This window comes from Aegilops tauschii, chromosome 1 (genome assembly GCF_002575655.3).
Source record: "Aegilops tauschii subsp. strangulata cultivar AL8/78 chromosome 1, Aet v6.0, whole genome shotgun sequence".
In the NCBI taxonomy this organism is placed as follows: Eukaryota; Viridiplantae; Streptophyta; class Magnoliopsida; order Poales; family Poaceae; genus Aegilops; species Aegilops tauschii.
This window is the reverse complement of record NC_053035.3, coordinates 141,533,487-141,547,750: the sequence shown is the minus strand read 5'-3', so window position 1 is coordinate 141,547,750 and position 14,264 is coordinate 141,533,487. Positions and strand designations below refer to the sequence as shown.

The following is a 14,264-nucleotide window of genomic DNA, read 5'->3' as shown; positions in this document are numbered from 1 at the left end:
CCAATGCAAAAAACTTCACATCATTTGGAGTTGTGAGTCAAAAGTTCTAGTCATTCTCATGGAAGGTGTCCAGGCTGTCAAGGCTTCGTGAATTTCCGAGGAGCTCTGCAACAACTCCCAAAGTTGACTGCTTATTCACCCAAGGAAGCCATGCAAACCTACTTACTTTTGAAACCATTTTCACACCTAGCTAAGGGGGGTTGTCCCTGCTATATAAACCCCATCTCCCACATCCTCTAGAGGAACCTTTTGTCAAACCATTCAGCTACAAGCTTATGCAGCAAGACTTCTAGAGAGATCCGAGAGATCTTGCTACCTTTGCTCTTGTGAGTTCATTCGGATTCGCGAGAAGGAGCCTCTAGTTTCCCCTAGTTCGTGCTCTACGGTTCCGGCCGTTTTGTGTGGATTAGTCCCGGTTTGTGGTTCTGCGATTGTTCGAACAGCGGGTTGGAGTTCTTGTAGCTTCGGTCAGCCATCCCCAACGTACGGTTGCATCCAACCTTGGCAGGTATAAAACTAGTTATCCCAGCTGCTTGCAGCTAGTTATCCCTCCCGATTCAATCCTACGACGTGAAGATCGGGTCACCCTCGGGCGTGAACTCGTTCAACCGGTTCCCACCTATCAGGTGCACACTAGGTTTTGTAAAGTATCGCGAAGCAAAGGGAACATCACATGATAACCAAAGGTTCACTTGAATATCATTCGAGTAATCATAGCGACCGATATGGATGTCCACGGTTCCGCTATCGGTCATTGAGCAAAGAGGTTTCCTTCATGTCTATGGTTTACCGAACCTACGGGGTCACAAGCTTAAGGTAATCACGATCTGCTGAGTGTTAGTAGGATGAGAGTGATGATAATATATTTGTGGAATTGTTTCTTTAATATCCGGAATAGTTCCGAGTGGTTCCGGAAGCGTTTCCGGTCATCGGAAGGGTTCCAGTGAATAACACGTAATACCGGGTATTACTGATTAATATATATATATATATATATATATATATATATATATGTATAGGACAAATGTTTCCTACAAGCAGTGGTAGTTACCACCACTTGCGTTTGTATGTTGTATGTAGTATCTGTCAAAACCAAGAGTATGTACGTGTAGTATGTAGTATATATCAATGATTATGTAGTATATATACTAATTTTTAGGTAGTATGTACCATATTTTGAGTATGCTCTTTTTACGTACAAATATGTACGTATTTCACAAATATAACAAAAACTATGGGCTTATATGCAATTTTTTCATGTAACTTGCTTTGAAATATCCTAGATATAGTATATGAACATATTAAAAGTAATAAAATATTATATATAGTATCACATGATGGTATATGAGATATGTGGGGTAACTACCACCGGGTGGTAGGATGGATTTTTCCTATATGTATGTATGTATATATATATATATATACATATATATAGAGAGAGAGGGGTGGAAAATGTTTCCGGGGATGTTAAATTATATATATAATGCTTTAAAAATGTTTAGAACAAATATATATTTAATTTAATATCGATGGGCCTAATAAGGCCAAGTGGTGGAAGACCACTTGGGCAATAAAGGCCCAATAAGGGTGGCGCCCCCTTCTCCCCATGGAAAGGGGAGAGGGAGACCGACTTGGAGAGGGATTCCCCCCTCCCCCCTTGTGTGGCGCCTCCTCCTCCCCTCCCAACCTATATATACTAGAGGATTTCCACCCTTTTGGACACACAAATGTTGGGTGCCTCTTCTAGTTGATCTAGTTCTAATTCTAGTTGGTCCTAGACTAATTAGAGTTAGTCCTAGCCACCTCTAATCCTCATAATTAGAAGCCTAGTGTGGTTCTAATCTCCTCCCTCTAATTCTTCGGCGATGATTAGCTCTGGACGGCAAAGCGCTGCTGGATCATGAAGACCGTACGCTTGCAACCAAGTAGAGAGGTCGTGCTTTTGGTCTTCTGTTCAAGGAATCGTTCGAGGGCGGTTCACGGGATCGTCATCATCGTTCGAGAGACTTCAAGCATGATCTACACTGACTCTTCTTCTTCCGCTGCATTCCGGAGTTGGTAACATCGTTGATCCCAACCCTTTTGCATCTTCATATTGATCTTGGTGATCGTAGGTGTGACTTTTTTGTTTTCTACTACGTTTCCCAACAAGAACATTGATGTCATTGCAAGATCTAGGCATTCCGAAAAAACATGTGAAATCCAAGTCTATTGATCGGCCACTGCTTCAAGGATTATAGCGGAACCCTTTTTCTGGCCGCGGAATTGTCCATGCCATGCCTTAGGATAGTTCTTCCAACTTCAATGCATGCAATCTATTGAGCCAAGCATACTTGGGAACCCGCAAGCTTTGTTCATCTCCAAAAGCCTTGCGGTGTCTTCAGCATTGGGAGCTCTCAAATATTCCGGACCAAACACTTGCACAATTCCGACTTCGAAGCGCTTGACACACATGATGGCTTGACTCTCATCCATGGCCAAGTAGTCATCAACTAGATCTGCCGGAATACCGTGTGCCAACATACGCAAAGCGGCGATCACCTTTTGAAAGGTGTTATGCCCGAGTTCTCCGGCGACATTCCTCCTTTGCCGAAAAACCCGATCATGGCTCGCCAGTTTCTCCGTAATGTGTTTGAACAACTCGATGCTCATCCTAAAACGACGCTGAAAGTAGGACTCGGGGTATGTAGGATTCTCCACAAAATAGTTTCTCATCAATCTGTTGTGGGCATCGATTCTATCCCTCCACAATTTCTGACGACCGATAGCCGAACTACCGTGCTTCGGCTTTTTATTGACGTGCATAGTTAGGATCATTGCGACCTCCTCCTCCTCCTCTCGAAGATCAAATTCTTCGTCGGAAGAATCGTAGGACGAACTCATCTACAAAGTTGAATTTTAACTAATTTAAAACTACAAACAACATGCACCAAATTCATCTACAAATATAAAGTTGAAGCAATAGATACCTTGCAAGCGTTTTGTCAAACACCTTGTGGCCGCCGAGCCACAAACGGCCGCCGGGCGCTGTTCGTCGGAGGAACGAACGGTGCGCTCGAGGGGCGGCGGCGAGGAGAGAAGGTGGAGGAAGCAGCGGCAGCGCGCGGGGATAGGCGGGGGAAGCGCCGATGGGTCGCCGGAGCGAATGGGGAAGGTGCGGGCGGAGGCGCCAACGCCTGGAGGTTTCAGATCTGGCGGTTGGTGAGATTCGCGCGCCCATTGCCATGTCCAGCGCGTGCGAGCGGGCGCACCAAATAAGCAGCGCACGATGCCGTTTTCTCAACGCGCTGAACCAACTTTGCCGCGCGCGGGATTTTAGCGCGTCTGCTGGAGCGCCGGTTACGGCCGCGCACGCCAAATAGTCGTTTTTTCCAGCGCGTGGCTAATCTAGCATGCCTGTTGAAGATGTTCTAATAAGAATAAAAGATTCTAAAAAAACTAATAAGAATAAAAAGAAAACTAAAGGCCCTACATGTAATTCCTAGTATTTCCTCCGTTTCAAAATATTTGTCGTGGTTCCATGACAAGTATTTTGGAACAGAGGAGTACTCACCAAGGGTCTATGACTCGAAACCGTTTTTCTCCCCGTGCATAAACGCGAAAGTAAGAACAGACGAACACCACAGGGAGTCAAAAGCACAAACAAAACAAAATAAATAACCTTTTCAATCAAAAAGGTAAAACCAAATCTTCTACTCAGCTTCGTTTCCACGCGCAGGAAACCCTAGAAATCCCCCCACCCGATTCCTCTCGGCAGGATCCCCAACCCTTCCTCGCCCCCGGAGGCCTGAGCCGTAGTTCCCGACCCCCAGTCGCCCAATTTCGCCGCCGCCCGATCCCCGGAGTCCCGCGCCCTTCTTCTATCCATCTGGGCGGGCCGCCGGAAAGCGACTCGGGATGGTGTTCTACTTCAAGGCGCGGCCCGACGCCGGTGACTACACCATCTTCATGGGGCTCGACAAGCATGAGAACGAGGACCTCATCAAGTACGGCTTCCCCGAGGACATCTGGTAACCGCCCTTTCATTCTACCCAGACCTTTTTTTTCCCTGTCATTATGTACTAGTATTTCTTTGTGCGTCTTGAATCGATGCCATAGTGACGGAAGAATGAAGAATTCATGGAGTATGGGACAAGGACATTCTCTGGTTTGTAGAGTTGGTTTTCTAGATGGGAGTTGGTTGTTAGTTCACGAAAGTTTGCTTATGGTTAGCAGCTGTTTCCTCATTGATGATACCAGATCAGGATATTGTCGTCCGTTTTGATGCTGCTTTCAGATGCATAGCTTGAGTGAGCAGTAGTCGATTTTTTTCAAAGGAGATATGCTTGATTTCTGTCAGAACCTATTGTTAGTTAACTGTGAAATGCTGTGCCAGTGAGTTTCGTATAATGGATTAATGGGTGTTCTTCATTGATGTCACCATGAACAATAATCACGGTGAGGATAATATGTTGGAACTTAGAATCATAGTACCATCTTTTTCACCGTGAATTGGGTTCACGGTTCATCACTTCATAAAAGGGTAGTTTGTTAGTTCGTTTCACGATCCAATTAAATTTGGTTCAAGATATAACAATATACTCCCTCCTTACCGGTTTATAAGGCTCATCTCAAAATCTTCAGATTTCCGTTTTATAAGGCTTGTTTTGAAAGTCGCTTGGTTAAAGCGCTGAGGTCTTTTCGAGTGCTGCGTTGCATTTAATTCCCTGGTGCCGTTTTCAAAAGAGAATTAATCACAGAGCGAAGTCGTTGCTCCTTTCCTTCCCTCAGCTGCATACATGCAGCAAACTGGACATTAAAACGAGATAAGAAAACGAAGACTAACCAGTGCATGCGCCATCTGGATGAGAGAGGGAGTGGGACGCATGCGTCCGTGGGGCGATGTAGTTAATTGCAGTGGCAGTTGAACAGGCTGAGATTTAATACCATTATGCTAATTGGGCACTTTTCACATAAGCTCAATTCATCTCAGCCAATAGACATTTACCTTGGTTGGTGGGATTTCAGATATGAGCCCTATAAACCGGTAAGGAGGGAGTATATTAACATACGAGCAAAAAAAAAATCCATGTCATCTTGCTCCCACCCCCGACCATAAGCCCTTATGAGCTCACCACCTCTTATTCCATCCTCCCATCTTCTCACCCATAAATTAAAGACCCCGCCACCAAATTTCTCCTCCGCAGCCTGCTGGTCCTGCTTTAAGCCTCTGCTTGTGCAACTAGACCTTTGCTCCTCCTCAACAACTATAGCTGTGGACATGGTCAAGACACAGACTGTGCTTTAGCGTCATTTGGTTGCCCATGTATTGCGTGAGCAGGCTGGCAGGATGCAGTGAGACACCCTGTTTGGAATTTTGATGCCTGCTTATGTCCTTGGGTCTGTCCAGCATGATGTAAATGGTCCTGGCTCCAGGGAAACATATTTCATTGTGTTTCCCCTGGCCTGTCTCGGTGCACGGGGGTGTCAGTGTTAGAGGTTAGCCCCCACTGGTTCAAGCCAATCTTATGCAGACACATACTCCCTAATCCCTATGTCATCAACAAAAGGAGCTTACTGCCTCAGCATGTCTCATACACACAGGCCACCAAACACAGGCACCTCCGTGGACTCAACGTCCGATTCTGTCCTGGGAAATCTAGGTTGAGCACATCCTATATACTTAAGTAGTTGATTCCCACAACTTCTGTTTGTCACAAAATGCACACATGCCACCTCATCAACCCCACTACTTTTATTTCTCTTAACATCCATGTGAAATGTTACTTTTACTATTTCTCTCAACATGCACACGTCCCACTTCATCAACCCCACTGCTTTTATTTCTCTCAACATGCATGATAAATAGTACTCATATTATATAAATATTTTACAACTATATAATGATCAAATGCACTAAATCATATGTATTTGTAACTTAATTCTTATATTAAAATTTCAGACAATCAAATCTCATCAAAACAATATATTGCAACCAATTCTGGCTGCAACATGTGGGGTATCTCTAGTTGTTAATGTTATGGGTAACTAGTAGCTGCTTGGTCCAGTGCAGAGTAGCGAGTAATCGGGGCATCAGCTGATTAACTGATTTTATCGGTCGGCCATTGATCGGTGGGTTAACTAATGGTAAACCAACACTTAGCATCCTACTTTCATACAACACACTGGATAGAGGAAAGGATGAAACGCGACCAGATTCGAGGGGAGGGGGGGGGGGGCTTTGTGAGACACTCAATGTGAGGTAGGTGAGCAGGAAGAGTCAACGGTGTTCGAGGGGAGTGGAGGCAAAGCATGGCGGCTTGGGGAGGCGGCCGAGACAATAGATGTGTAGATCGGAGGCCCTTGGTTGGAGGCAAGGCACGCAGGTGGCAGCTGGCAACGATTCCGACCAACGAGATGCAAGTTTGATCTGCTGGAGGTGCGTGCACTCGTTGGGGCGGGGGGGGGGGGGGTGTAACCTTGCCATCGGCAAGGAACTTGCTCCACTATTACTTGGTCTGACACCTGATTAAGCAGCTTGTCAGACCAATTAATTGCCTCAGCCAGTAGATACGTTGAATGGACCTATTTGTATCGGTCACCCTCCGAGTAGGGATTAACTGGCTGATTAACTTATATGTCGGCCGATATTTTGAACAGTACTTGAGCGGCAATGCACGAATAACTCATTGGAGAGGAATGGTTTCCTGCCTTGACTATGAATCCCGCAGACAATGCAGGGCCGAGTGTGACTTGGCCACTCCTCCTCCTTGGCATCCGGGACATCTTGTCCTTTTGTTTGTCCTAGGTTACACCTAAACTATGTCATGGTATCATACTTGTATTGCAATATGATGTTGTGATTCTAGTACAATTTTGACAAGTATCTGTGGGTTTTACTAAATTTTACCATAAGTTCCTAATACTCTGCTGATAGGTACTGAATTGAAACCACTCGAATTGAAGCAGAATAACATCTCAATGTGAACCCCTTAAACTCTAAAATCAGTTCACTGCAATGGTTCTTCTCTGCTCTACTCCTCCTGTTCCATAATCGCTGGCCACTCCTACTCTCTGCCTGACATGCTCCTGCCCCATCTGATGCAATCACCTCTAACCCAATAGATATACTTGTGTCTCCACATTCAGTATTAATAAGCTACTCTAATGAATCTACTGAGCAGCAAAGGTTCATACATAATTTACTTTCTGTGTTGTTAACTCTGATGCTTGCCCCGTACACATCATGAGAGAAAGAAAATTTGTAACTATCAACCCAAAGCATACTTGAGTGCTTGCGGAATTTTGTTTGATAATTCTTTTTCATGCATTTTCTGAGATTCTGCTCCACTGTTAGGTGCACAACCTTTCATATAGGTAGCGTGGTAAGTAAGAATGTAAGATTAGCAATTTCTCGCATATATAATAATGATTGTTTGAAAGGGTGCATGGGGGCTTTGGCTATTGCAGTAGGAATCAAGAAGGAGAGGATGTCTTAAGCTTCGTTCTAGCCTACGACATGATCGTAGCTAACACCCCCTTTAAAAAGAGAGAAGCCCATCTAGTGACTTTTAGTAGTGGTCAACACTCTAGCCTGATTGATTTTGTCCTCTTGAGAAGAGAAGCCAGGCATGCTTGCCTAGATTGTAAGGTGGTGCCTGGAGAGAGTGTTGTCCCTCAATCTACGTGATAGAGTTGGGGCTGCACCAATTGAAGAAACTTGTCCAACATTGTCCGAGATGGTTTGGGCATATACAGCGCAGGCCTCCAGAAGCGCCAGTGCGTAGCGGACGGTTAAAGCATGTTAATAATGTCAAGAGAGGTCAGGGTAGACCAAACTTGACATAGGAGGAGTCCGTTAAGAGATATCTGAAGGACTGGAATATCACCAAAGAACAAGCCATGGACAGGGGTGCGTGGAAGTTAGCTAACAATGTGCCAAAACCATGAGTTGGTTTCGAGATTCCTATGGGTTTCAACTCTAGCCTACCCCAATTTGTTTGGGACTAGAAGGCTTTGTTGTAGCATGGATTGGTAATCTTCAGTTTGTACTGTGCTATTTGGAATATTAACCGCCTGACTGCAAACATAGTTAGTTTTTAGCTGTTTTTTCGGAAATGATGGAATGTGATCAGCTGCATCTGTGTTTTTGTTCAGGGCACGTCAAGTGCCAAGCAACACAGCTGATATAATATTCATGTTGGCTTGTTTCATCTATTATTACAATCTCCATGCCCGCCCCCCCCCCCCCCCCCCCCCCCACCAATCTGTTGGCTAAGGTTAAATTTATTTAGATGCGATATTTTCATGGGATACTCTTGTAAATTTCTTTCCAGTCATGTAGAATCATTTTATCATGCTTTCAGCCTCGAACAACTTTTGTTGAACACAGGTTCCATGTAGATAAGATGTCCTCTGCTCATGTATATGTGAGACTGAATAAAGGTCAAACAATGGATGACATAAGCGAAGGTTTGCTGGAAGATTGTGCCCAGCTTGTTAAAGCGAACTCCATTCAAGGTTCGATAAATTAACTGAGGAGACTTTGTTAATTCACATGAATTTGTTGCTTTACCTTTGTTTGTTTTCCTTTACTCACACACATCTAATTGTCCTGTTTATTCATTATAGGTAATAAGGTGAATAATGTTGATGTGGTTTATACACCATGGTACAATCTGAAGAAGACACCATCCATGGATGTGGGTCAAGTTGGCTTTCACAACTCTAAATTGGTGAGAAGTCATAATTTTCCCTAGGTCCTTGTTAACTATTTTTATGCTACACGCTTTGTATCTATCCATTCTCGTAATTTTCTATTTGACACACGATGATTTGAATAAGTAAGTGACTGAGAACATAATTTACTTTCCCCATTAGAATTTGGAAGTTTGTGTGCCTTGTATAAACACATGAAATTTGACTAGTATGTAAGATCGCTAAGGCTATGTTTTGCAGCTCAGTGTTCTTTCGGAGAATATACTGTGATTTTTTTAAAATCATGGTTTCAAATACTCTGATGCCCGTTTTTTGGCATCAACATGTATACCACCCTTTTTTTTGCAGTATTTTTATAAAGAGGCCTCGGCCTCTTTTTTATAAACTGACTGAGAAAAACTGTGTTTTTTATAAATTGAAGTATTCATTTCCTAGGCATTGGAATACTTAGGTTTTCGATTACTATGGTTTTGGAAAACTGTGCTGCCAAACAGGCCTAAGTATACGTCGGTCAGGGTTCCCTATTGAAAAACTATGTTTTCTTGATCTGTATGACAACCTTTGCATAATCCATCCTAGTTGCTAGTGAGTTTCCAGTGCTTTAGGGTGGAACTGGCGTTAAGTAAATTCATTCCAGGGAATAGTTTATTTTCATAAATATTGATGTTTTCATTGTATCTGAGATCTGACTATCCATTAATGAATTTTTTCTGTATTGTCGGCAATCGCTAGAATAAATTTAGTTATTTAAAGGCGAGGAAGGATCGAGTCCGGAATGATGATATACGAGATAGAGTTGGGGTAGCACCAATTGAAGAAAAGCTTGTCCAACATCGTCTGAGATGGTTTGGGCATATTCAGCGCAGGCCTCCAGAAGCTCCAGTGCATAGCGGACGGCTAAAGCGTGCGGAGAATGTCAAGAGAGGGCGGGGTAGACCGAATTTAACATGAGAGGAGTCCGTTAAGAGAGAGCTGAAGGATTGGAGTATCACCAAAGAGCTAGCTATGGACAGGGGTGCGTGGAAGCTTGCTATCCATGTGCCAGAGCCATGAGTTGGTTGCGAGATCTTATGGGTTTCACCTCTAGCCTACACCAACTTGTTTGGGACTAAAGGCTTTGTTGTTGTTGTTGTTGTTGTTGTTGTATTTAAATGTGACTTCTTTCTGCAAGTCCTCAGTCCTAGCTCTTGAAGTTCGTATCGTATGTGATCATTCCATCCTTCTCTGAACCACATTACGCTCTAAACAGTGTGTTGATTTGTTGCCATTTCTTATTGCAACCTGCATAGGTTGTGTGAATTGGGCCCTATATACCTCTCCCATGGAACTTTATTTGAAATATACCATTTCAGTGCATTAGTTCTTGTTCAATTTTGTAATACTGAATCAGTACCGCTCATATTACCTTTAGAAGCTCACTAGCAATTTTCTTTTCTACTGGTGGATATTCTCTCTGTTAATGCACTTGGTTCTGTTGTTTACTCATGTTATTTTGTTAATTGGAAATATTTAAACCAAAGCGAATGAGTCATAGTAACTATGTCCCTAATTTACGGGCATGTTTGCAGGTTCGGACTGTTCAAGTAGAAAAGCGAATCAATGAGGTTGTCAATCGGTTGAACAAGACAAAGGTGGAGAGGACGCCTGACTTAAAGGGTACATGACTACTCTCTGGAATATATTTTTCATGCTCATTTTAGTTATATTTTTTAACATGCCTTTTGTTTTTGATTTAACGTATAATGTTTGTTTTGCACCTATAATTTTCGAGGATGCTCCAAGTGGAATGACGAACTGGTGTGCAATTTAGGCTAGACCAAGTCTTTTGCAAGTGCAGGCTAGACTCTTGTGAATTCTAAAGGTGGAACTTGCAACTAGATGGGTAGAAAAGAACGAAAATTTTAGGTATTAGAACTTGAAAATGGGTCGAAGCACCGCACAAACATTTGCCAGTTTGCTTTGGGTTATTTCGTACTCCCCCCGTAAAGAAATATAAGAGCGTTTAGATCACTAAAGTAGTGATCTAAACACTTATATTTCTTTACAGAGGGAGTAGTTCTTAAAACAGAAAGCATGATCAACCATATATCCCGTCATGTGTGTTTTTGGTAGTTGTGATCATTTGTTGTATAAAGTATTTGCAGCCTGATGATGTCTTCTGCTGCAGCTGAAAGAGAAGCTGTGAGTGCTGCTGAAAAGGCTGAAAGAAAGTTGCAGCTTAGAGACAAAGTAAGCTATCCCTCTGTAAACTAATATAAGATCGTTCAGATCACTATATAGTGATCTGAACGATCTTATAGTTGTTTATAGACGGAGTACTCGAGTATCAGGCTATTACAAGTTACTTTCCTTTAGTTTTTGTTTGCTGTAAGCACATGTGTACAGAAAACCAGTTGTCACGAAACTGTTGCCCTGTGCTGTGTTGTTAATCGGGCCCTGACCGGATAATTGATGGAATGGCCTTTTATTTGGTTTCAGAAACGTAAAGAAGAGATGGAGAGGCTCGAGAAGGAGAAGCAGGCTGAAATAAGGAGTTACAAGGGCCTGATGGTCCAAGACAAGATGACTTCGAACAAGCAGGTTGCGTCTGGTAGCAAGACCCTGCAGGAACTAGAGGAGGACTTCATGTGAGGCAACAGTGTGACGAATTCGATCATACTGCAAAAGCTCTCTAAGAACTGATTCTGTCGAAGACAGGACAGGCATCGCCCAGCTTTCAAGACTCTTGACCTGATGATTCCAGGCGGAACCTTGACCTGTTACTGTTATGCTTCGTACTTTAATGGCATCTGTAGACCTGTTTGATGTGTTGAGACAACAGCTATGTGTGATCTAGCCGTGGGTCCGATACATGGATCGGTTAATCGTGAACCCGACATGGTAATAAAACTTATTTTCAATGACTTCTCTGCAACATTGGCTTGAATATTTTCATTCCTTAACTGGAGCACGGTTTGGGAAGCCTTTAATTGGCCTGTCACGGAAGTGAGGCCGAAGGTCTCTTTTTTGTTAGACATTAACGTCAAGACCCACCTGTTTGAATTTGGTTATTCCAACATCTGGCATCTGAACTTGTTACTTTCATATGCTTCAGCCTTCAGTGTTCCCCTTTGGATTTTGAAACACTTTATTAGATGTTACAAACCGAGTGGATAGTGAAGAGCTACGCAGAAACAGAATGGGCATTGCGCCTCTTTATTGTTGCACTTATTATGAGGAAGCATCCGGCTTAATTATTGCTATGAGGAAGCACCCTTCTATAAGTTGCCTGTTGCTCTAGTAGCACTACTCTTGTAAGCCTAAAAACATACCCATGGAAATAACATACAATCATTAAAAGTCACCTCACATAAGAATTTCCATTCTATTATGATATTTTTATATTATACTCCCTCTGTCCTAAAATATTCAAACACTTAAGTCATAACTCATGTTTTGTCAGGACCCAGGACCAGAATTATGCAAATCTTACTAGTGATGATCATCGGGAAGCCAAGATTCCTAACACACATACTTGAGTGGATATCCTCTCGGAGAGCCTGCAATATTCGATCCCTTGCCCCCCCCCCCCCTCCCCCCCAAGCTTGAATTAATCAACCTATGGTGATGGTCTAAATATTCACTCACCCAATGTAACTGACTCAGAGCATCAACATAGTATGATACACTCCAAGCTCTCAATACATGAGTTGCTTCACACTGTGAAGACCGCCTGTTAGCAATATTGCATAACAACGGTTCCAAGACCCTACACACAAAACAACAAGTATCACAACACAAACTCTATGACTCAAATCATATATTATTCAAAGGCTCTAAAGAGCAAACATAACAGAGCTATTACAGGCAGGGATGACATGACCAAACACACACTACATGCAACATCGACAACAATTATATCTTATTAAAGATCAAGTTTAACAAATGGCCTAAGAGGCTTGTAAATAAAACTACGACCCTCTTAAGGCACCAGATTGTCATCTAGGACCTCCAAACTATCGGTCGTTCTCGATCTCCATGTAGAAACCACCATAGGATCGGTGGTCTCCTCTGCAACAAGTTAACTAAAGTAAGGATGAGTACAAATTTACTCGAGAGGACTTACATCAGAACTATCTAGCTATGCTCAAATATGGAAGGAAAAGGCATGTGGTGCAGAATTACCAAATTTGACTTTGGCTACCCTAAGTTGCAACTTGCATCAAAGGTAGGAGAGCACACACGAGCCGATCATCTAGCTAATCAACACATCAATACACTACTGGGGCATGCCATACACTACATTAGCGCAAAACAAAACAAAAATCTATCATGCGAACCATGAACATGATGTGGAGATAGGTCATAGGATAGGGTTTTACCACTAGATGCATAGTCACGACATCAGAAGTAGATTTGGTGATGCGCGTCCCTATCTCCTCCTCGCTAATGACTCAAACAATTCCCTCGATTGGTTTATATGAGAATTGAAGGTACAACCCCTCCACGGCATCCACGCGTGTAGGGTGGAACGCAAGGCGGGGGACTGCCAGGTCCGATCGCATGACGTGGGCGTGGAAGTGGCGATAGCTAGGTTGTCTGACTGGTCTAACCCTTTCCAACGTATCATCCCTACACTTATATAGAAGTTCGAGGTGGGATCAACACTTGAGGCCCATTAGAACTCTATGCCTAATTCCACTCATATCCAATCCAAGTGGGTTCCTACCCCTTAAGTGTGTGACCCTATAGGTTCACATATACATGGATACGAATTGGATCACATCCGATTACTTAGCAACAGCTCCTAGCAGAACATGTCGACTCCCAAGTGTGCATGAAGTCATATTGGCGAACCATGACAATGTGGCATATGCAACATTCCTTTTGCCTCATGATATAAGAGCTCAAGGAGAGTACTTACCACCCTTGTTGGTAGCTCGACCTCTCTTCTGGAAACTGTGATACAAATTCTAGGACCAGGTGAACACTTAACCCAAGTCACATGGCCATGCTTTCCGAATCTGGTCACTTGAGAGGCCCCGAGAATATCTCCTGGAGTCGGAGGGGCATATTCCATCTTGGTCGACTATGTCTGGTGAAATTTTTAGGACTCACCCGAAAGCTACCTTTCTAACTACCTAGTTACAAAGTAGCATTTGATAGATCCCAAGTGAGCCGGTTCTCATCCTGAGAACATGTGAGGACCTCAAGCTACCTTTGAGTCTATCTACTCATTTCAAATGAAGCGGGAAACATATATGAAACATTTATCAATTGCTCCATAACAAAATAAAGGTTAATTATGGATTAAGCCTAACTCCAATTTTAATTGATACGAACATGACATATGAATGATCTATGCATTATGCTGAACAAGATGGCATGTTTAATCATATTATTATGAGATGGGATTAATTAGTTTGAACTAAGTCATTTAAATAATGCATTAATGCAAATCAATTAAATGTATCATTTTAAATAGTGCACACATGTATGCAAATGGCATGTTCAGATTCTACATGTTTTTTGAGTCAAGATTCCTATACAAGTATTGATCTGAGCTAGGGTAGAATTACTATGAATTA

General features: G+C 42.9%; 1 protein-coding gene across 1 annotated transcript; it reads left to right on the top strand.

Moving 5' to 3' along the window:
- Positions 1–3,587: 3,587 nt before the first annotated feature.
- On the top strand, positions 3,588–11,600 carry LOC109786165 (uncharacterized). Its single transcript, XM_020344748.4, has 6 exons — positions 3,588–4,010; positions 8,372–8,499; positions 8,611–8,714; positions 10,266–10,353; positions 10,865–10,926; positions 11,176–11,600. The coding sequence occupies exons 1-6, from the start codon at positions 3,898–3,900 to the stop codon at positions 11,326–11,328; spliced, it is 648 nt and encodes a 215-aa protein (XP_020200337.1). The 5' UTR covers positions 3,588–3,897; the 3' UTR covers positions 11,329–11,600.
- Positions 11,601–14,264: the final 2,664 nt, after the last annotated feature.

What these genes read in the sequence shown, in the direction of transcription:
- LOC109786165 (XM_020344748.4), top strand. Translation starts at nt 3,898, where the DNA reads ATGGTGTTCTACTTCAAGGCGCGGCCCGACGCCGGTGACTACACCATC. An exon ending in GAGGACGCCTGACTTAAAGG is followed by an intron (nt 10,354 to 10,864) that starts GTACATGACTAC and finishes CTTCTGCTGCAG; the next exon opens with CTGAAAGAGAAGCTGTGAGT. An exon ending in AGTTGCAGCTTAGAGACAAA is followed by an intron (nt 10,927 to 11,175) that starts GTAAGCTATCCC and finishes ATTTGGTTTCAG; the next exon opens with AAACGTAAAGAAGAGATGGA.